Source organism: Panthera onca, chromosome B4 (assembly GCF_046562875.1).
Source record: "Panthera onca isolate mPanOnc1 chromosome B4, mPanOnc1 haplotype 2, whole genome shotgun sequence".
NCBI lineage: Eukaryota > Metazoa > Chordata > Mammalia > Carnivora > Felidae > Panthera > Panthera onca.
In genome coordinates, this window is record NC_138345.1 from 124095714 (window position 1) to 124119142 (window position 23429).

The 23429-nt window shown below is 50.4% G+C and overlaps 1 protein-coding gene across 5 annotated transcripts in view; it reads left to right on the forward strand.

Annotated features, from left to right (window-relative positions):
• CHST11 (carbohydrate sulfotransferase 11) overlaps positions 1 to 23429 on the forward strand; it is a 265153-nt gene that overhangs the window by 120732 nt on the left and 120992 nt on the right. For 3 of the 5 annotated variants that reach the window (XM_060656559.3, XM_060656560.3, XM_081796229.1), the window contains exons 2-3: positions 5726 to 5811; positions 11307 to 11435. In XM_060656559.3, coding sequence (XP_060512542.1) covers positions 5726 to 5811; positions 11307 to 11435 — 215 coding nt within the window. The remainder of the gene's footprint in view (positions 1 to 5725; positions 5812 to 11306; positions 11436 to 23429) is intronic. The other 2 variants (XM_060656561.3, XM_060656562.3) reach the window with 1 other exon arrangement.

A 23429-nucleotide genomic window follows, 5' to 3' on the forward strand; every position in this document is an offset into this window, starting at 1 on the left:
CACCAAGGAGAAATCTGAGTGTCCAGGGGGGACTTGGTTCAAAGAGAGGCTCTTGTTTGGTGGCAAAGAGAGCCAGCTGTAGGATCCAGGCCTGTGACTTTTCACATGGATACTACGGACCGGGCTTTGGGTACTACGGACCAGGCTGCCTTACATTTTCCTTTAATTTCCAAAACCATCCTAGGATGTAGGCACTATTACTGCTGTCTAGTTGCGTTTCAGAGATTAAGAAGTTGACTGAAGGGGGTGTGATGAGCATCTACTCTTGATTTTGGCTCAGGCCATGATCCCAGAGTCGTGGGATCGAGCCCCGTATCCAGGTCGGCACCGAGCATGGAGCCTGCTTAAGATTCTTTCTCTCTCTCTCTCTCTCTCTCTCTCTCTCCCTCTGTCCCTCCCTCTCCCTCCCTCCCTCTCCCTCCCTCCCTCTCCCTCCCTCCCTCTCCCTCCCTCCCTCTCCCTCTCTCCCCCTCTCTCTCCCTCTCCCTCTCTCTATCCCTCTCTGTCCCTCTCTCCCTCTCTCCCTCTCCCTCTCTCCCTCTCTCCCTCTCTCTCTCCCTCTCTCTCTCTCTCTCTCCCTCTCTCTCTCCCTCTCTCTCTCTCTCTCTCCCTCTCTCTCTCCCCCTCTCTCTCTCTCCCCCTCTTTCTTTCCCTCTCCCTCTCCCCCCCCACCCCCCACTCATGCTGTACCTCTGTCTCTAAAATAACAATAATAAAAAGAAGTTGACCGAAGGCTGGTTAATAGTGAAACCAGGATTTGAATCTAAAGGGTGCTACTCTGTGCCTGTGACTCTCTTGGTTTCAGCCTGGAGAAAGTCCGGAGCTCCAGGAATCTCCTCAGTCCCAGGCAGGTCAGGATGGTCGCTCACTGTAGCTCCAGCCTGGTGACCTCCACAGAGAGGGGGAGAGCTGTGACGTAGTGGCCTTTCGGGGCAGGCTGTGGGGTCCTGCCGTTACAAAGCAGATGGCCTGTCTTTATATAAGAATGCCTTCCTCCGAGATTACTGGGGGTCACTCTCGCTTCTCCCAGCTTGATGCCCTTGACCTAGACACGCCCCCATTCCAGCATCGCTTTGACGGATGGCCCAGACGGTACTCACTCAGGCACAGCATGATTTTGTGCATTTGGGGAAGACACGTCTGTAACCGCACTGCTGCACCCTCAGAGCGTGGTGTAGGTGAGGGATCGTGCTCAGGCTGTTAGCAAAACCAGATTTGGAGAGCGAAGTCAGTTGGGTGTTGGAGCTGATTTGTCCGCGGGAGGGGAGTGGAGGCCCGTGTGGATCTGGGTGATTTAGTACGAAGCGCCTCACTTTGGACGTTGGCGGGAGGGAGAGCACAGATTCTGTGGTGGCGGTGGCGGCTCCAAGGGTGTGGGCGTGGTCTGCCGTCTTGAGGGACAGCATGGCACAGTGGTGAAGACCACCATTTCTGGAAGCAGGCCTGGGTTTGAATTTGCCATTTGTTGTGCCATTTGCTGGCTGTGTGATCTTGGGCAAGTTACTTAACCTCTCTGGGCTTCAGTTGCCTCAACTGTAAAATGGGAATGAATGATATTATTATCATTCGTTATTTCTAACTTCTGGGGTTTTTATGAGAAGTACATGAAGCAATGTGAGAAAAAGCCTTAGCGTGGTGTCAGGCATCGGCACATGATAAATTCTCAATAAATAGTAGTTGTCATGATTATTATTATTAACTCTTGCTGTACTTTATGAGACCTGACTTCTGGCCCTGGGTCTGCTGCTTAGCTACCCTGGGGAGGTTAGGCAAGTGTATCAACTCTGACTGTTTTTCTGTAAACTGGTGGACTTTGACTCTAATCCCCGGGCATCCCACCTATCTCCAGTTTTCTGAAATGGATCAAAAATGAGTTCCCACCCAGGGCCCCACAGCCTTTCGGTTTGATGTCATCCGACTGGAATTAACAATCCAGCAGCTCCTTCCCCCCCCCCCCCCCCCCCCAGACACAGGCAAGGTCAGGGAATGGACGAGGCGGGCTCTGTTCCTTTGTGGTGAGCCAACTTTCTGCCACCTGCTGTCATTTTACTGTGAGTGGAGTGTCCACTTGAGAACAACGTGCTCTTCATCAGAGTAGAATAAACACAGGAGCTTGATTCTGATTTCGGCTTCATTTATGTATCTTGGACTACGTCCTGGGTCCAAGAAATTGTGCCGTAAATTAAGCCAATTAGATTCTTACAAAACAGGTTTGCATTTCGTTCATTAGAGTTTAGAAAGGAAAAAAAGCAAGTGTTGTAGCTAAATAAAACTTGCGGTGGTGGGTGGGTGGCGGAAGGCCACTGTTAAATGTCCTCGGGGATTCCTTTCTTAGGGCTTTTGATCACTAGACCTTTTATTTAAAAAAAAAAAAAAATTGCTGATGCTACTGGTGGTTTCTTCCTTGTGGAGCAGAAAAAGCCTGTCTGGTGCTTATAAAGGAAGCCTTACGGGGCACCTGGGTGGCTCAGGCGGTTACGCGTCTCGATTTCAGCTCCGGTCACGGTCTCACAGTCGTGGGATCTGGGATTGAGCCCCGCCTCGGGCTCTGCACTGACAGCACAGAGCCTGCTTGGGATTCTCTCTCTCCCTCTCTCTCTGCCCCTCCCCTGCTCTTTCTCTCTCTCTCTCTCAAAATAAATAAATATTTTTTTAAAAGGAAGCCTTTAATCCTAGCTCATTTATAAGCTTTTTTGAGTACCTACTGTGTGCCAAGCACCGGGGAAAAATGTGAATGAGGTGGAGAGGGTCTCTACCCCCGTGCCCACGCCTGGCATATCATACGTAGGTGCTTGAGAAAAGTGTGTTGGATGAATGGAGTGTACTAATAGCTGTTAGTTAATAGTCTGGCCCTCATATCACATCACCGCAATGACTCCTGTAACACCAGATTACATTTTAGATCGCCTGTCCTAGAAGTGGCCAGCCAACCCAGTCTTGGGCCAGGTCAGGAGGAAACTTGGCACTTGACCATCAGCCCAGCATGGCAGCAGCTGAGAGCATGGGCTGCCTGTGTCAGAAGCCAGTCTTCACCTCTTCCTAGTCACAAGACCTGGGCAAGTTACCTACCCCTGCCTCAGTTACTCCTACCCATAAAATGGGGACAGCGGTGGTACCCACCCTGTGAGACTTCTGTGCAGATTTATGTGTGAACCGCTCGGCACACCGTGAGGGTTCTCCAAACTCTGGCTGCCACTATCTGTGAGTGTCAGTCGCTCAGCCTTCTCTGATGCCACTTTTCCTAAGACACACGTGGGATAAACATACTTACCACTTGTTTGCCTAATTGCCAACCCTTCCTTTGTGTCCCAGGCACGCAGTAGGTCCCCACTGCTATCATTTGGATGTGAAGAGCCTAGCAGTCAGGTTTGAGTCTTGGCAGGGCAACTTTCCGCCTCCATGGTCTTGACCTTGGTCAAGTTGCTGAAGTCAAGAGAGGCTCAGAGAGGTTAGTACTTCCTTCTCTGTGGGAAGGATTACACTTAACCAAGTGCCTAGCACACAATGAGCACTCACTCCATAAATGGTGAGACTGTTGTCATTCGCGCAAAAGGCACACAAAGCCCCTTTGGCTTTTGTGGCCTGGCGTGCCAAAGCCAAAGCTGATTCACGGGGCGTCCAACAAAGCCCGCATGGCCAGGGCTGGAGGAGGCCCCGAGGACAGACGGCCTTGGGAAAGGGCCCGTGTTGCGGGCCCCACACGGTCAAAGCGTTTTAAAGGCCTTGTATTAGAAAAATAAACCAATTAAATAATACTGCCCCCCATAAAAGCTGACTTTTAATGGACTCCACGGTGGGGTTCTCACCGCGGCGGTCTGCAGCCCCAGTCTCGGTGAGCCTGTCTGCCGCCATGGGGAGAGTTTAATCTCGCACGGCGTGAGCATAATTTTACAAGTTTTATGGCTGTTTTTTCTCTTCCAAAGTGTTGCTATGTCATTGTGCACCGAGGGCAACTTGCGTGCATTTAACAGTTTACCTCGTTTGGGGTGGAAATGAAAAATGAAGCAATAAATTAAAGAAAAACACAACGTGGATTTTTTTTTCCCCCTTCTTGTCGAGGCAGCCGTGGAGGAACAAAGAGGCAGTGTTTGCCCCGCACAGCCCAGTCAAATCCTAACAGCTTTTATGTATGGACACTAGCCCGCAGATCGCCTCCCCGGAGAGGGCCGTGGGGCTCGGGGAGCGTTGGGGGGCTGGTTCCGCCGACCCCAGCGATACCTGGGACCTTTCTCCAGGGCAGAGGTCAGCAAACTGCAGCCCGAGGGCCGGAGCCAGCCCAGCGCCTGTTTCTGTGACACGGTTGAAAAAAACATCAAAAGAAGAATAATACTTCCTGACACGTGAAAATTACCGGGAATTCAGGCTTCGGCCTCCATAAATGGAGGGGCGTTGACACGCAGCCGCGCCCGCCCCTTGTGTGTTGCCTGCGGCTGGCGCAATGCTGAGGCACTGCCTGCCCTTTACGGGAAGAGTTTGCTGACCCCGCTCTAGGAAGGGGGTAAAGGAGAAGGGGACAGAAAATGCAGCTTCCGCTTTCCTGGAGTCGATGGTTTGCGCTGAGGGTGTCCACGTGGCTCAAAGTCCAAGAGGTGCCTGAGAAAGAGTGGATTCACCTGGAGAACTCCCAGAAGTAATCGGCTACCCATCCAGGCTGCCTGCTCCCGGGAACATCATGCAGCCCACTTCGCTGCTTCACACAGCCGTGACTTCTTTAGGCTTGTGGATGGGTCCGCTTTCCTGGTCCTTCCCATGCCCCAGCCATGTCGTTCCACAAAGAAAATTGCCTCCTGCAGGAGAAGAAAACGGTCGTTCGCCCATTCATTCGTTCCTCCCTCCCCCACGCCGCCCTCCCTTCAACAAATAATTATCAACAGGTGACTAGGTGTTAGACTCTGCGAGAGACTGCCCGGAACAGGAAGAATGAAAAAAGAAAGTTCTTTTCCCCTGAAAATTAGTTCTTGGGGCGGGCGCCTGGCTGGCTCAGTCGGCGGAGCGCGTGACTCTTGACCTCGGGGTTGGGAGTTGGAGCCCCACGTTCGTGTAGAGGTTACTTAAAAATGAAATCTTAAAAAGAAATGGGTCGTGGTGTCCTCAGTGCCATTGGTTTTTGAGGAGTTCTTTTAATTCTGCCTCTTTGATTAATTTTAAGTTCCACCTCTGTTTAGAACCATAAACCCGTGTCCTTTCTTCCTCGACCTGCTACTTTCATTAAAGATAATCTAATTTACAAGAGGCTTTGGGGTGACCGGGCGTCTGACTTAGCCCATGGGAGGAGCCCTCCGGGGGAAGGCGCTGCAGCCTGCTCAGGAGACCAGGGCCAGGTGCTCGGGGACCAGGAATAAGAGGCTGTAATGGGTCATTGAGGGAGAAGGCTGTGGAATTTGAAATCTACCAAGCCTGGTGCTGCTGGCTGGAACTGTCTTGTAACAACTTTATGCTGCCTTTTGTAAGTAGCTTCATTACAGTGAGTTTTAGAGGCCTGTCCTCTTTTCTTAAAAACTTGCTGGGAAGAAATGTTGAGCATTATTTATGTCCTCTGGGTGTGGAGAGGTGCCTGGATACTGGGGCAGACATGCCTTTGGATAAAGGAACAACAGCTTTGCCAGAAACTGGTTCTCTGTCCTCCTTTCCTACCTGCTTCTTCTTCCCCCACCTCTGTGCCTTTTTCTTTGTCAGACAAGCCTTTGTTGCTCATTTCTGATGAGCCTTCACTTTCTTTCCTCAGTCATGCGGAGGAACCCCTTTGGTGTGGACATCTGCTGCCGTAAGGGGTCTCGAAGCCCCCTGCAGGAGCTCTACAACCCAACCCAGGTAAGCCCTGGAAACTTTCTCGCTTGTTCGATTTGGTCTCCGTGCGTCGATCTCTGGAAGGGAGGTGGTGAGAGGGGGAGGGAGAACGATAAACTTCAAAATTTGGTTCTTGAGGGAGTTGAAACTTCCTTCTACTGCCTGGCATTTTAGCTTCGGTGGTTGCTTTCTTGGTCACCCTTTCTCTGTATAATGGCTCTGAAGTTCTAGCAAGAAGGATTAAGAATTCCAGAAATGCCCTGGTGTAGTGCTGGACTGAGCTTTCAGACAGACCTGCTCAGGTTAGAGATTCTCGACAGTCACAGGTGCCAGCGACGGGACTCTGAAACTGTAGAGCCGCAGGGGCTGGGCAGTCTCTCCCTTAGCACCCCCAAAGAAAGTTCACCTTTCTTTGGATGAACTTTTCTGTGGATGAACCTGCCACCCTGCTCCCACGCCGGTTTATTAAAGTCCAGGATGCCCCCAAGAATTCCACCTCACTGCACCAGTTTACCAAGATTCAATTTTGTGGGGGTGCTTTTTGTTAAGTCACCTCATGATAAATTGAGTTTGATCGTGAAGAGTTTTTCTGTGAGCAAAATAAGCTCCACGCCAGGAAATGTGTCTCGTGGAAAACTAGGAGCAAAGGGAGGAGGTCTGGTCGCCATGGCGATGGCCTCCATGGTGTGTGGGTCTTGATGTGGAGACCATAAGGCTGGTTCTCTTTTGGGAACGTTAATTAGCAATTGATGCCAGGAAATAGTAAACAACTAGTGGCCTATGATCTGACCTTTGATTGCTGTTAAAAAAGAAAAAAAATGCACTGCTTTAGCCATAGCCTCTGTGCTTTATTTTGCATCAAATTCTTAATTCAGTATTTCTGTGGACTGAGGTGCTTGGTAGAGGAAGATAATACCTGGGCCTCAAAGGTACTGAAATCCCTGAAGTCTTGCAAAGGGCACTTTGTGATCCCACACATCTTCCTTGTCTCTCACTTGCACTCCCTTCTGGAAAAATGGACTCCCGAGTTTGTACATCACGGGTGGCCTAACCAGGTGAATTCACTCCCCCGTCAGCCCCGAGGCTTTGGAGTTCTACTATGACGAGGCTGGATTAGCTAGGTCATTGCAAACTCAGATTGCCTGAGGCTTCCTTAATGGGCTCCCTGGTGACCTAGCAGGGAATTTGATATTTGGGTGTTGTTTGGTGCCCAGATAATCTGATTATTATAGGCAAGTCTCCTGGCATGTTCACACACCTGTCCTTAGGAAGAGGCGGAATCGGCCTCGACAAAGGATAGGAATTCTGGAAATCCATGTTGAAAACAGCACACGCTGCTGAGATGCAGACCATTCCTATCTTTTTGTTGACAGGCTCTGTTCTCAGATCCTTTTCCCTTTCAAAATACAACTGCTGAAGCACCGCTATTTTCCTGAGGAAATTTCTATGGGCAGCGTATGGTGTCGTGGGAAGAGCTTATTTCTGAAGCAGACACCCCTCTGGACAGGAAGCGCGTGGACCGGGTCTATGCTGTGTCCTGTTGTATCCCCAGCCCCTAACACAGGGCCTGACCTATAGAATGTGCCCCCAAATATCTGCGATTGAGAAAATCAAAGTCTAGGTTCAAATCCCTACCTCACCTCCAACTGGTTGTGCAGCTCAAGTACGTGATGAGTCCATTTCTCTGGAATGTTGGGAGGCCGAAATAACCCTGCTGTGTCAGGGGCTATGTAAACATCATTCATCATTATCCTGGTTGTGAGGGTGGTTTCCATACTGGAAGGCTTGACTTCAGAGTCAGACGTGGGTCCAAAGCCTGGTTTATTCATTTCCTAGCTACGTGAGTGTGGGCAAGACACTTGGCCCCTCTGAAGTTGCTTTCTCTCGTTTATAACATGGTGCTAAGAGTACCTGCCTTGCAGGTTTGCATGAGAGGATATATTTTGCTCTGTGCCTCCTTTGGAGTTTGTTCCTTCCTGGATTCATTCACTCGTTCCCTCATTCATTTCTTCACCCACCATTGTAAGTGCCAGGTGCTGGGCACAAAAGGGTGAGCTGGGCATATGTGGTTAGCCTTCCATAGCTGGTTCCTCTAGTTACCCCAGGGTTGGCTCGAGTTGACTGGAACAGGAGACCCTGCTTAGTCCCTTTGTCAACCCACCAAAGGAGAGATAACCTTCCTGGGTGGAGGTCATCTCTTCCTTCTGGTGGTGTTTTGAGTATTGTCTGGGTGAGAAGCTCATTTAGCGGTAGCCTAGGGCCTGGGAGGGAAGATGGGGCTGGAGAGGACGCCCTGGGAACCATGCTCGAGGCTGGAGGTGGGTGAGTCACCTCCAGCAGGAATGTCGTGGGCAAGCTGTCTGGCCCCCTTCTCTGACAACCAGGAAAATGTCCCTGCAGGAAGATCTCCCCGTTTCCTCGGGATGTTACCCGGGATGTTTTTTCTTAGGCTGGTTTCCTTTACAAGCTGCAATTATGTTCCATTCCCACGCAAATACAGTCAGGGGCACTTCTCGGAGACACTGTCTTGTTGATCCTTTGGGCTGCTGTGGGCGGGGCGTTGAGAGGAGGGAGCAGGCGCCCCCGATGAGGTTAGTTCCGTGTCCACAAGACATTTACAAACTTTGCACCCGATTGGGCATGGTCGTGGCTTCTCGCGTTTCCCCACCAGTCAAGCTGTTGAAGCCGCTAAGCCTGGACTGATATTATCACGGAGGCAGATGACAAACCCTGAAGTTGCTAGAAACCAAACTGCTCCTGGAGATGCCTTTTCCCCCGTTTTATGCCGCCTGGTTATTTGGGTTTGCTAGATGATGGTGAAAACAGGAACCGTTCATTGTAGATGGGAAACCAGGGTTGTAAGAAGGCAGCATCTTAGTTACATGTATCGGTGCTGTGGACCAGATGGTATCTAGATGCTTATCAACATCTCATCGAATGTTCATAATAAACCCCAAACTAGGCATAACACCTCCATTTCACATATGGGAGAGCTGAGGCCAAGAAGGTTCTACAACTTGCAGAGGGTCGCAGCTAGCAAGAAGCCGAGTAAAGATTTAAACCCAGGATGAAGCACAAATCCATTTATCTCCACGCTCCAGTCACTGTCGCCAGCAAAGTTCCCTTGGCAGGAATTGCCCCATCTCCCCTCTAAAACAACAGCAGGATCACACCCAGATTTTTATGGGACAAAGACTTAAAGGCACCCTTGGGAAAATTGGCCATCATCTGATTTGTCGTGTCCAGGGTTTTCTTATTTTAGTGCCTCCCAAATCCCTAACCGTTAAAACAACAATTGGTTAAAAAAAAAAGTTGATATTCTTAGCAAAACTGCACTCTGATGTCTTATAATTTTCCTGGTCTGTGCTGTCTCCCTGGCCCCAAAATAAAATGTAATTGCTGATCAGATCAGCTGGCGTGAAGTCACTGAAAGTTCAGGAGTTGCCAACTGCATATTTGTGGGCCGAGCACATCTGTGGGCCGGCCCGGCTCAGCTCACATCGCAGGGCAGAGCTAAGTGGTCAGCCATTAATAGGGCATAATTGCCCCCAAATGCCAGCGGGAGTGAGACAGCCTGTCCCTTCTGCCTCGCCCACCTCCTGGTCCTCTCGCGGGCTCCCTGAGATGTTCACAGCGGCACTCATGTGGTTCGGCCCTGCCCTGCCCGGTGCTTTCTTTAGCCTTTATCCTCGCTCTGTGATTACCACGTTCCGAGAAGACAGATGCGCAGCCCAGGGGCTGACCAGGAATTCGTAAACACAGAGTCTAGAAGGCTTGCAGGAATGCACCAGATGCAACTGTCTGCGGGCATTCCTAAGGCTGTGTGAGGGCCAGTCCATGTGTGAGGGATCCAGCTGGGTTCTGGGTGAACTGCTTGAGGAAAAAGGGGATCTAACAGGAAGAGGGGAAAAAAGCTTCCGGGGATGCCAGGCGTTGGCAAGATCCCTAAGGCCACTCCTGAGTTCTATGTTGTTTGATGGCCCCTTGTGCGTCCAGTCTTCAGTGTGCTAGAGTGAATTTACCTCTCTATAAGGTAGGCTCCAGGACAAAGGATGGAAAGAGGGAGAGAAGGCGGGAGGGGAGGCAGAAAGGAAGAAAAGTTACTATTCATTGAAAGTATCATCCACGTTCACTATACTGCACTACACTATTCGAGGCATTTCCATACATATCTCGTTGTTTCTAGGTTGAACCCCATTTTTCAGATAAGTTAACTGAGGTTCAGTTGACTGAGCAATTTGCCAAGGTCACAAAGCCCCTAAATAGGGTAGGGCCAGGCCCATCTGACCTAGCGAGATTGTGGGAGGATGAGAGCCTCTCACGTTCTCTTTTCCAGGTGGAAAAAATGCTTCCTTGAGGTTCCCTTTCTTAGTGACCCAAGCTGAGATGGGTGTGCTCAGGACAGCTGTAAAAGTCCCAAAGTTGGGGGCCAAGGCTTGTGGGGTGCTATGGAAGGCATAGTAGATTTCCAATAAACAACTGAAGTTTTGTTTTTTGCTTCCTGAACCTGATATTTGGAGAGGCCTTTGTCTCTGGGCCGGAGCCAGGCTAAGCAGGAATCGCCCTCAGGAGCTCTGCCATGGGAGAGATTGGGAAGTTGGGGTCTTTAAGTTTAGATTGATAAAAGCTTGAATTATCCCAGGGGGTCGGGAGGGGGAGCTGTTCTAGCACCCACCTGAATAGCTTTCTCAGCAACGCTTGCCCAACTCTGTTTCTTCTGCACACGTGTGGGGTGAACAGAGCGAAAGGACATGGGGAGGAGAGGCACGGAGGTAACAGACATGATACGTGCTGTACGATAGAAGCTTTTCAGTTATGGGAGAATCAGAAGTGAGTCATCAACCCTTCAAAGTACGGGGCAAGTGGGAGGCTTTGTAGAGGGGGTGGCGGTTGAACTAGGTCTTTGAAGACGTGTCAGACTTCACCCGACAGAGAAGAGGGCAGCATCACAGAGAGGAGGAACAGCAGGAGTGGGGGCCCCAGGAGGGCCCGTCTGTGGCACATTCAGAGAACGGTGAGGGGTTTGCAGCTGGAGTGAGGAGCTGCTGGGAGCCGGTTGAGAGAAGGCGGGAAGGGCAGCGTGGTGCCGGCTGGATGAGGCTTGCCCACCCGGGTGGTGGGTGTAGTCTTCACCCGCCAGTAGGATGGCTGGTCCCAAGGAGCCCACAGGAGATCGTGTACGACCGACCAGCCGGCTGCCGCTTCCGAGTCAAGCCGCTTGTGAACCGCGGGCTCCTCTGAGGCAGAGCACGGCCTCGTCTACAAAATGGGCTGGTTCTGGGGTTCTCAGCCCTGGCTGCACGTCAGGACCGCTCAGGGAGTTTTGACGAAATGGCCGGTGCCCAGGCCTCACCCAGACATTCTGATTTTACCTGTGGGTCCGGGATAGGGCTGGGGCATCGGTGGTCTTCAGAGTTCCCGGTGATTCTGACGGGCTGCAGAGTTCAGAAGCACTGGAGTGGCAGGCCCATAGCGGTCCCTCCAGTTCAAAACTCTTCGATTCTCTGATTCTCCTATAGCCCGTTCCGGGAAAAGCGCTTCAGAGCCTCCGCACCGAGGTGGCTCCCTGTCGTTTGTTGCAAAGGCCCTGTGTCCGTGCTCAGCACTCAGCCTCACGGAGATCACATGCCCTCGTGCTCCATTGGCAGGTTGGTGAGTCGAGGCCCCGAGTGTTGGAGACCCCGCGCCGGGTGGACAAACCCAGGAGGCGGGGCCCCCAGGCAGGGACTTGGGAGGACCCTGTGTAAGGGACACTCGAGCCACTCGGCTCTGGACCCCGTAAGGAGGAGAACGCAGACTTGTTCCGTGCCGGGCATCGGATGGGCCCTTCAGAAGGAGCAGCCCCAGTGTTGGCTTCCCAGTGAAGGAGCCAACGGGAGAGGCTCTCTGCCCTCCACACTGTTGGTTAAGACTGGTGCTAATAACGGTCAGACACACTGGAGAAGACAAGAAAGAACAGACATCGTACAGCCGCCAACTCTGGGCAGTTAATCCCTTCATTACCAACCACCTGGTAAATGACGAGTCCATCTAATTATCTTGTTTTGACCCAACAGCTGTCTACCAGCCAAAGAGGGATTAATTGATTTAGTTGTGGACTGGCTCCTTATGCAAAGATATTACTTACTGTCAGTCTAGCAGAACGGCAGCTGGCTGGCAAAGATGAACTATTACGTGAACTTGATCTTGCACACAGGGCTTGGGAGAATGCTTCATTATTAATTGCAAATTACAATAGACGAGCGAGCCCGTTGCAAACACCAGGGACAGCGAGCCGCCTCCTTCACCATGGCCGGTGGCTCCATTAGTTTTGAACCGGGGAAGGCGCCCAGGTCAGATTTCCAGTCAAGCCAGGACAGATGGGGACTCTAGAGTCAGACACGATTTGGGTCAGAGGAGAGAATGGGTTGCGTGAAGGAACTGGGGGATCCCAGCCCAGGTTGGCCTCCCAGCATTGGCCTCCCAGCATTGGTTTCTTTATCCGTAAAATAGCACAATACAGTCTTTCAAGTTTATGAGATTCAAAATCATGTATACCAAGCACCTAAGACAGTACCGAGAAAGAGTTGGTGTTCATCAGTAGCCAACAGCGGGCCAAGTTGAATTAGGCGACCTGGGACTTTTCTTAGGGGGTCTGGGCCACGCTGGGCCCCTGTGCTGCAGGCTCAGAGACTTTGCAGATGTACACTTGGAATTTTGTTGAAAAACAGTAAGACAGACGATTTCCTCTTGCCCGGAAGCTACTAGCTGTTCATGGTGAGCACGTCCTAAAAAGTTTGACGACTGTGGCTGGTTGACTCTGTTATTAAGAAGCCGGGTGTAGTGACTGATGAGGCCGTGGGTGCTTCCACGCGTGGATGTGACATGTGCGTGAGTGTGTGTGCCTGGACAGTCAGCCCACGGAACGCGGCGGATACAGCCGTTAAGTTTAGAGACCTCCTCCGCTAATGTTGATCATCCCCCAGTCCCTGGCGAGGTGCTTCAGTAATAATAGCTATGAAATAGGATCCCCCTCTCTGTGCGCTGTAAATGTGATGCTGCTGAGCGAATGGCTTCATCCGCATTTCACTCGGCCTGCATTTAGAGGCAGTTGCTCTGTTTCAGAGAGCCTAATTTGACCCAATATATTCAAATCTAGAGCGTGAGCTCCGTGCCCTAATGGGGTTCTTCTGTGTCAGTCTGTGTGAGTACAGTCTGGCCCATTTCCACCAGAGAAGGGCATCCGAGTGGCAAAATGACCCCTGGCAATTTCCAGATGGTAACACAGCTGTAAAATCTGCCATTTTCGGAAAGTTATTTCCTAAATTACCCCCAATTATAGGAGGCCTCTACATAATGTGATTTTTCTGTAAATGACACAACTCAGGTAGCTTCTCAGCCAATTGGATTTGAACCGTGTCGGATGCGTAGGGCTGAAACTAAGCCCTGGCTTGTTCTCAGATTCTCTGTAGGAGAGACCTGGGTGGGGGTGGGCGATACCACCTGCCCCCCATCCCCATCCTCCTCTCTTCCCGAAAGTGAAGTTGGCCTGCAGATCTGGTGGGGAGCAAGGTCTCCGCCCCGTCTTCACCACTAATTACCGTGAAATCGCAGGCAAACAGTTGAAGCCTTTCCAGCCCTGGAGACTTTGTAAAGAAGGAACAAAATACCAACAGTTCAGTTATCAAAGATTAAATCAGAAAGTACAGAGAAAGTTCTGGGCTCGTGGCAAGCTGTTCAATCAATGCTGATTTCTTTGTCTTTTCTTTTCTTTTCTTTTCTTTTCTTTTCTTTTCTTTTCTTTTCTTTTCAAGCTTAGATGAAACCTCTTTCAGGAAGCTAGCTCTCCCTGGTTTTTTTTTTCTCTCCAAGCTCAGGTTAAATGTCCTTCTAGAATGGTGCTGCCCATCAGGAATAATCGTGATTCACATATCCCATGCATCTGAAATGATGTTACGGGCCTTGAGCTCCTTGATGGTAGGGGCTGTGTCTTGTTCACCCAGTGGCTATCTCCTGCCAGCTGCCAAAGAGAGGGGCTCAGCAGGTGTTTCGGCAGTGAAGGGAGCTGCCCGCCCGTGCCTTGAGCAAGTCTGGTGTGGACATTCATGCTGAGAAGGTGATCAGGGCTTCAACCATCAGAGCAGGAGGTCTCATGAGGCCCAGTGATATCTGGTCCAGAAATACATCTCCAAGCTAAGCCGATGCCTAGGCCTCCCCTGAACACATTTTTCCTGACGGTATAAAGTGCGAGGACTGTGGCAGGGCTGATGCTTAGAAAAGCAGCCTGGAAGCCAGCATGTGTCAGCGTGGGAGGTGGGAGACAATGGATGCAGGGCTCGGGTGCTTGAAGGAGACTGAAAGGATACAGGGGTGGGGTGGGGGGATTGCTTCAGCCAGACCTCACCCTCCCTCAATACTTAGTCCACATCCAGCCCTGTTTCTTTCTTCCCTCCTTCTTCCACGGCATGTGGTACAAACAGGAACTCAGCAAATGTGCGCTGAATGAAGGGGAACTAAAATTCCCGTCCCCTTGTGTTCCCACTCAGGTAGCTTGCTTGGCTGCCATAGACCGGGCGGCTTCCAGAACAGAAACTTCATGTCTCACGGTGCTGGAGGCCAGAGGTCCCAGGTTAAGGTGTTGGTGGGGCCGGCTCCTTCTGAGAGCCGTGAGGAAGAATCTGGTCCGTGCCTCTTGCCCAACTTCTGGTTGGTTGTTCGGGCAGCCCCACCCACGCCCCTCTAGTTGGGACAGGCAGGCCAAGGATTTGCCAAAACACAGGTTCCTCTGTCGCTCCTTGTAGAAAGGACTTCTAGAAAGGTCTGCAGCTCCGGGGCCTCCAGCTGATCTTCCACTGTTTGATATCCGCATTACCACACTGGGAGGCACTGCCAGGTCGGCGGTGTCCCAGCCTTGGCAGGTGTTGGGCAGCCCTGGAAAGAAGCTGGCCGTTCTGGAACTTACCACAGGGGTGTGACGCCCGGGCAGACTCTGGTGCTGCCTAAACCGGCTTTTTGCAGCATTTCTTTTTTCCTCATCTTAAATCAGGGGTTTTAAAGCCACAAAAGAGCCAATATGCAGTCTGGCAGTCATTTTGAGTATTGGAGAAATGGCTCTGACCGTCTGTTCCGTCTCCAGCATGTTCCCTGCAGGAACATCCACAGATATATCCATGGGTGTAATAACATCCTGCCAATGCAGAGCTTTGTTCTCAAGAGGTGGGCAAGTTCAGTGCTTGCTTGGATCCAGGCCTCACGTCCTGTCCCAGTGTTTGGGGAAAAGTTCTGAGACAAAGGGGAGTGTCTGAGGCCACACAGCCTAGAAGTGGTCAAGAGCACGGGCCTGGGAAGTAGCCCACGTGGGCTAGAGTCCCGGCGCCACCACCTGCCAGCTACGTGACTTGGAAAAGCTCCTTCACCTTCTCTGTGCCTGTTTCCTCACCTGCAAAGTGAGGATAATACTGGCGCCCACGTCATAGGGTTCTTGTGAAGATTAAATGAATCCAGACATGTGAAGTGCTTGGAAGGGTGCCCGGCCCTGAGCGAGGCCAGTGTAACTGTTTGCTGTTTGTTGCTGTGATTGTTATTCAGGCACGAAAGCCAGAAAGGAGCAAATGATCCCTGGGGACAAATGAGCAAGTCCAAGTTCAGGTCACTTGGAAGACAGAGCTCCGTAGAGCTAGATCATCTTCTCCCTGTTACGAGGGAATTCCATCTGTTAGAGCTGGGGTTCTCAGCCTGGGCTGCACTTTAGAATCAAAAGAGGAAATTTTAAAAATCCCGATGCTCAGGCCACACCTTCAACTCACTGAATCCGCGTTTCTGGGGCGCCAGTGCTTTGTAAAAGCCTCCCTGTTGATTCCAGCGTGCAGCCACATCTGAGAACCACTGCTCTGGGCTTTTACTATCGAAGACCGGTCCTTGGACCAGCAGTGTTGGCATCACCCAGGAACTTGCTAGAAATGCAGAGCCTTGGTCTGCTGAATGCAGCTGAGGAAGGCTCTTGAGCAAACGGCCCCATCCTGAGGCTCCCAGAAGAAGCATTGATAACAAGGTGGATTAGATAGCAAGGGACAGGTGCATGCGTTTTGGAGGCGGGGAAGCCAGAAGAGGTCCTTATCTCTCCCAGAGCCTGGCACGCTTTTGCTTTCGGAAAACTTAGAAAATAAAGCTGTGTTTATGTGGCATGGAGTGCTTGTCAGTGGCCGGGACCCAGAGTCCCGCCGTAGGCTAGCTTGATGGCCAGCCTTGCAGTTCCTCTGGATGCATTAAATATCCCTGATGGGCTCAACTCAGGGGGGAAAGAAATGTGGCTTCGAGCCAAGTGCCCTGGGAGCGAAGGCCACTGCAGTGCTTTTAGAAGGCAGCTCCGGCCTTCCTGGATGCCGTGACCCTGGGGCAAAGGGGATTTGCAGGCTTAGGAGGTACGCTGGGCTCCCTTGGGTGGCCAGAGTTCAAGTTTGTTCTCTTCATGGATTGGGCTGTTCCTGACCTCACTTTGTTAAGAAACAAGAAGGAGGAACCCAACGTGAGCTCTGCATACTCCCCCTACCCTCCCTGCTGCCCTTATTTCCAAATGACATTTTCAGATGTCATCCTCCCCCACCCCCTGAGCCCTGAATGCAGCAGATCTCAAATGGTTTAGTAGTAAGAGAATGGAATTTAAAGCCCTAGGTTCTAAGTTGAAATTCTGCCTTTTTTCACTTACTAGCAATAGGATCTTGGGGAACTATCTCAGTCTCCTAGGGCTTTCAATCCCCTCACCAGGAAAGTAGGAAGAATTTATTTACCTTTAGCTAAAGAGGCCACATAGTACCGCAGTGAAAACCGTGTTCTCCCCATCAGGCCGGCTCGGTTTAAATCCATACTTCCTGGCAGAGGAGCCTTGGGTTGATTCCTAATCGCTGGGTGCTTCAGTATCTTTATCCGTGTAATGGGGATAACAGCAGTACCTGCCTCTTTGAACTGTTACGAGAATTTAAGGAGTTGCCATGTGTCAGGTGCTGGGACGGACGCCAGCAGGACGCTCTCAAATGTGCCAGTGAGCATTTTTTTGCCTTTATATTTTCTTTGAAACTCCCCACTGTTCTCCCTTTTGAAACAAATGATCGTCACAATCTGGGTCCCAGTAACTGACTGAAGAAAAGCTTGTGTTGCCCTGTGGCTTTTACAGTTCCTCCTATCCAAACCTGTTACTGCCCTTCAAATGCATCATTCCTCAGTTTGCAGCTGCAGAAACTGAGGCACAGAGAGGCGGTGCCGTGGTTAAAGTAAACTGGGCGGAGCCATCTGGTCTAGGTGAGGTGTTGCGGAGCCAGGATTCAATCCAATGCCGAAGCCCACTGCTCCGGGGGGCAGGCCCCCTCCGTTGGCGCGGCTGGCGTAAGAGCTCTTGGCCTGGGTGGGTGACCTGAACTCCTTTGATTCTTAATTCACTGGTCCTGAGATACAGGTGAAAAGCCCCTCTTCCAGGGGGAGTTCATAAATGAGCCAGCTCCGTGCCTGTTCTCGGTAGCTGGTCGGCTGGAACTCAATATGGGGAAGACATCGGCTGCTCCAGGCACCCCTGGGGGAAGCTGGGTCCTGAGGTCCTGCCTGTCCCAGCTCCAGGACAGGATGCAGTGACCGGAGGAAGGATGACGGGGGCTCTGTGCGCCCGCATCCCGAGCCCGCAGCTTCTCTCTGTTTCCTGGCTTCCAGACCTCTCCCAGAAACTCACTCAGCCCCTTCCTGAGTCAACAGAGCATCCTTGAACCAGGAACAAGGGTGCTCAGGCCAGAGATGATGCCTGAAACAGGGAAATTGCAGGGAGGTACTCCCATGGATTTAAGAGTTGGGAGGCTGCTTTTGGATGTTCCTTTTTGAGTACTTCCCGGCCTAGGCACAGGGACCATCTGTAATTTTCTCCCCAATTCATTCTTCTCTTCTAGAGGGGCCTGTTTACCAGCAGTAGCTGATGGAGGGAATTGTAGGAAAGGGTTAATTCACCCCTCCAGCCCATTTATCACTGAGGGTAAGGAATTACATAAACTCACCCTAAGCTTTTGGAGTTTGCAGGTGGAACATTCTGGGTTCCACTTTTCAAGAGCAAGCTGGAAGTCCATGAAGAAGGGACCGCTTATAATCTTTACAGAGGGACAAATGTGAATCTGAAAAAGCTGGTCCCTTAGCTCCTAAGGGAGCCCAGCCGTCCACCCTCATTGCAGCAGCCTTGTACTTCTGATGCAGCAGCTGAAAGCCCCATCTCATTTTGTAGGGAAATTGCTAGAGTGACATTTGGAAATAAGGAGGCTGTCTCGGGATATGTCCCTCAAAAGTGTTTTGTCACCACTTAGACGGGCTCGCAAAGGGTACCTCCAACCTTCTGCTCTCTGCATTGGGTCTTATTCCTAGTCTGGTTAATCTTAGTTTAGAATCTCAGCCTCAGTAGGTTTTTCTCCAGTTTACAGGATAAATGAGCTGGTGTCTGAAAAGAAATGTGACTTTTTTAAAGAAATTGGCAGATATGTGGGGAGTTCAGAAGCAGCTGACATCCAATTATTCACGGTCCTGGGGGAAAGGGATTGAATACGAAATAGAAATCCACAGATAATCTCCAAAGCTCATGTTAATCAATAGCCTTCTTTTCCAACATGCCTTTAACCAGTGCCAAAAAATTGGCTGATTCATCGCTCTCTTCGAAACTGAGATCTTAAGAGATCATACAGGAGAAATAATTTGCCAACCCCTTTCTTAATGAGAAGGATCCAAAGGAACTGATTTTTCCCCCTTCTGAGTAAAGTGCCATTTTTCTCGAGTAAGTGGCAAAATGAGCTTATTGTGTTGGTTGGTATGTTCATTGTCTGATTAGAGAAGAGCATATAACATTGCAATTTTCTTTTTGCTGAAAAGAAAACATGATTGGGATTCAGGGGTAGGTAATCTTGAAATAAGAACCAGGAGCTGGGAAAAGGAAGCCCTTGCTATTGATAAGGAAGTTCCCCCCCACCCTCTCCCCCCCAACCCCATCACGGTGTAACTCAGTCCCAGGGAAGAAGTGATAAACATCTTGTTAAGATAAGGCCTTGCCAAAAACAGCCCCTGGCAAATTGTTGCCATTCGTTATCGGATTAGTGCAGCACAGCACAGCGCAGGCTTTTCTTTCTTGAGCCTAAGAAAAGCCTGCTCATCTTTATCAGTTTGGATGTTCAAATTTAACTTGCTCAATAGCAAGGTCCAAACCTGGTGCAAACCTTGGAAGGCTGCAGTGCTTCTGGGCTTTTTCACAGTGGGCTCTTGGGAAGGCCACAGATTACAGCCACCAGCGTGGGGGGTACACCTTAATCGTGACCTAGGGAAAGGACCTGTTAGGGGAATAAAAGCCAAGCCAGTCTCCAAGGTGAATGTGGAGTTAAGGGAACCAGAGCAGATACCTGTTCTTCCTCTCTGGTGCTGTCCTTGACTTTGCCCTTGACCCAGAATCATTCACAGCCTTTTAGAGCCTGGAGTTACTTGCCTCCCAAACTGTGATAGGCAGAACCAGCCTCACAAAAGAGGTCCATACCCTAATCCCCAGAGTCTGTGAGTATGTTACTTCACATGGCAAGAAGGGACTTGACAGGTGTGGCTAAGTCCAGGATTTTAAGTAGGGAAGATTATCGTAGATCGGTTTAGGGTAGTCACAACGGAGGTGATAGATAGAGATGTGATGATGGGTAGAAGCAAGGGTCAGGGTGATGTGAGGACCAAGCCATGAGCCAAGGAGAACAGGTGGCCTCTAGAAGGAACTGCCAGCACCTGGACCCTCCAGAGGGTAGGAGAATACATTTGTGTCGTCTTTAGCTGCCCGACTTTGTAGGGTTTTGTTACAGTGGCCGTTAGGAGACTGGTCCATGAGCTCCCCGGTCCAGGGTTTGCGAGAGACCTGGAAGGTGCTGGAAGGTGCTGGGTTGGTCACCTCAGGAAAGCGGAATCTCGCAGCGGTCTGTTGGGTGTAGAACGTGAGGATACTGCTGACGGAGGTGGTGAGATTGCCTCCACGAAGAGATGGCTTTGAGCCTAAAGTGAAGTTCCGTGAAAATGTGCAATGAATCTAAGTTGTGAGCTGGCAACCTTGGTGGCCAAGCCACTGGCTCATTGTGGCGCCCACCCCTCCAGGGCATGGGCCGGATGGAGGCGAAATCCTTGTATTTGTAAGCGTCTCCTTGACAACCAGATACACCACCTGAAATTTCCATCACGCTTTTTTTTGGTGATGGGTTCCTGTGGATGGGAGGTGCTCCCACTATATTTTGTCAGTACATCAAAGGACTGGATGCATATTTGGAGGTCGTGGTGTTACATTTGTGGGGATTTTCCTTCATGGTTCTATAGTGCTACAAGTGTTCTCAAAGTATTGTGCTAAAGGCTGGCTCCATCGAAACTCCTGCTCTCTAGATGCAAGAGAAGGAGGCCCAGGGTACTGAGTGAGTCTCCCAGAGCAAGTTCTCCATGAATAAGACGAGGCTGAACTTCAAGTCTAAGCTAGGGGAGGGCATAGAGTGTGGTGCTGGTTTAGAGCCGATGCCCTGCCAGCCCTAGCTGGATGACCTTAGTCAAGTTACTTAACCTTCCTGTGCCTCAGTTTCCTCATCTGTCCACGTAAGGGTAATCATAGGACATACCTCAGAAGTTTGTTCCAAGGACTAAGGAAAGATGCAGCAATGAAATGCTTAGAACAGTGCCAGGCACATTGCGGGGTGTGTAATTGTATACCAAGAGCAGTAGTGGCCACAACCATAACCAGGGTCAGCTGAGTCCTAGATCAGGGCTCATTCCAGGGTTCCCCACATACTAAGAGCCGGAGCACCCCAAAGCCGTCTCATTCTGCTGGAGCATTCTAAAGTGCTAAACAAAGTCGGTTCCTTAAGTTCTAGACCAGGTCCACACATGTTTTCTAGATAGTGACTATCGTAGGTCTCTGGTAACAGTTCAGCGATGCCGTGGCAGTGTCAAAGCAGCTGTAGACAATGTGTAAATGAACAGATGGGGCTGGGTTTGGTCCACAGGTGGCCTTTAGACACGGCTGAGAGCCAGAAGCTCTCAGTTCAAGTCCCGGCCTCATCACACCCGCAAGAGTGTTCTTGGGCACGTCACACGGGCTCTCAGGGCTCAGGTCTGTCACCTCTAAAATTGGGAACAACCATGCCTCTCTCTCTTAGGCAACGGCGAGGACAACGAGAGCGATGTATAAAACCACAGGACCAAGCCTAGTGCGGTTATTAACGTTTTGTCACTGATGCACGATCGTGGTCCAGGCCACTGCTGGTAGATAAAGCATGCACGTGCACTTGGTGTAAAATGTTGCGTGTTGGCCCCCAGCTCTCCTGTCTGCAGTTGCATGATGAGGTCAAGAAAGGCGTATTTATTTTCAGTTACATTCTTATTTAATTTCAGTTACATTCATCTTGTCTGGGGATACGAGAAAAGCACCAGCCTCTCAAAGCTCCCCTTTACTGCCATGAGATGTTTCTCAAGCAACAATGCCTTCCGTGTAGTGCGAATTGATCTCCATTCTGGAAATTGCAAATGAGCAAAATGACTGTGATGAATGGGGGCTCCAGAGAAGCACAATGCTCTTCTCAATGTCTCCGGCTGGAGGAGGAGAACCTGAAGCCTTGATGGGGGAAGATGGGTGGTAAATGAATTGCAGAGCTGAATCACAGAGTGGTTAGTGAATAAAAAGCATTGTGCTAAGCAATTATGCATCTCATTAAGATGCACTCAGTCTCAGCCTCCATTGTAGGGGAATTGTCAGAGCCATTATGTGCAAACGTCAATTTTGAGGTCTGAAAAGGGGTCAGTGCTTAATTGGCAGGAGAAGAAAGAGGAGGGAGGTGGTTTGGAACAATAGGTATTAAATGGCCGTAGCAGCAAGGAAGATGGGACGCAAAGAGGCAGACACTCCAGTCACTTGTGACTCAGCTAAGCGTGTGGTCTCAAAGTCACATACGGGCCACATGGACAACATATTCGGTGTCCTTCATAGGCCTTCTTGGAATCAAAGAGGTTTACTCTAGAAGGTCGCAAGTGTGGTACTTCGGACATGCTTGTCGAATGAATGAATGAATGAACGAACGAACGAACGAACGAATGGTGCTTGTCACATGTTTGTCAAATACGGGAATGAAAGAAGGAGGGAATGAATGAACAGATTAACAAGCCAATAATCATGTAAAATGAGGATAATAATAGCACCTCCTTCGTTTGGCTGGTATGAGAATTAAACGGGATTAACACCTAAAATCCTGAGCACGGTGCCTGGCACGAGCAGGTGCTCAATCTCAGCCAGTGCTGTCCTACTTTTTCCTTAGGTGCGTTTGTCAGCTAGGTTCGTCGTAATAAGGTACCACACAGAGTGGCGGGCTTACACAGCAGGTGTTTATTTTCTAGGTTCTGGAAGCTGGAAGTCCAAGATTGAGATGCTAGCGGGCTAATGTCTGGTGAGGCCTGTTCCCGGCCAGCGGACAGCCATCAGCTTTCTGTGCCCTCATGTGGCCTTTTCTCTGTGCGAGTAGAGAGAATGGAGGGAGAAGGATCTGGTGTCCCTTTTACGTACACCAATCCTAATGGATTAGGGCCCCATCCTTATGACCTCGTTTGAACTTGATGACCTCCTTAAAGGCCCTGTGTGTGGGGTTAGGGCTTCAGCATATGGATTTGGGGAGGACACAATTCTGTCTTTAATACCCGTAAAGAATCAGACTTTGCTTTTGTAGTTCTTGTGCCTCACGCTCTTCTAAGCAGCCACACAAAACCTTTGAAACGACCGAAATAACCTTTTCCTGGGTGAAAAAAGCGAAATACCTGAACTGCCTCTCCCAGGCTTCCATGAAACAGGTGCCCCTGGGAGCAGAAATCGACCGGGTGAGGCTGTAATTCTGTGTCAGAGTAAGCGCGGGTGGGACTCCTTTCCTTTTCTCTCTCTCTATGTATTTTCATCTCCACATCTACCTGGAAGACAGGAAAAGCTCATTAACTTGAACCCTGCTAATTTAGAATATGTAACATTTCCTCCAACTTCGCCACGAAGAAGGAATTTGTGGAGCAAATTAATAGTGTGAACATAATTAGAAAAGATGAGTCTGGTAGAGCTGGGAGGTACCTGGAGATGATCCAGTCCTTTCCCCTGGTGGCTGATTTCTTTTCAAGTCAAGACGTCGAGGCCCAGTGAGGGTACGTGCCCCTCCGAGCTTGCGCAAGTGGGGCTGTCTACCCTCCTTAAGGACACCGACCTAATTCACGGAGTCCTGTTTGTGAAAGACACAGGCGCTTTATTAGCTGTGGGTTCTTTTTACTATGCAGACTTCAAGTATTAAAAGTGCATTAAAAAAAAAAAATTCTGGGGCGCCTGGGCGGCTCAGTCGGTTAAGCGTCCGACTTCAGCTCAGGTCACCATCTCACTGTCCGGGAGTTCGAGCCCCGCGTCGGGCTCTGGGCTGATGGCTCAGAGCCTGGAGCCTGCTTCCGATTCTGTGTCTCCTTCTCTCTCTCTGCCTCTCCCCCGTTCATGCTGTGTCTCTCTGTCTCTGTCTCAAAAATAAATAAAAACGTTAAAAAAAAATTAAAAAAAAAAAGTCTGCATTTTAGGTTTTCCCTAATTATGACTGGCGTTCTCCCAAGCTAGTTTGAGCTATTTGGGTGAGGTT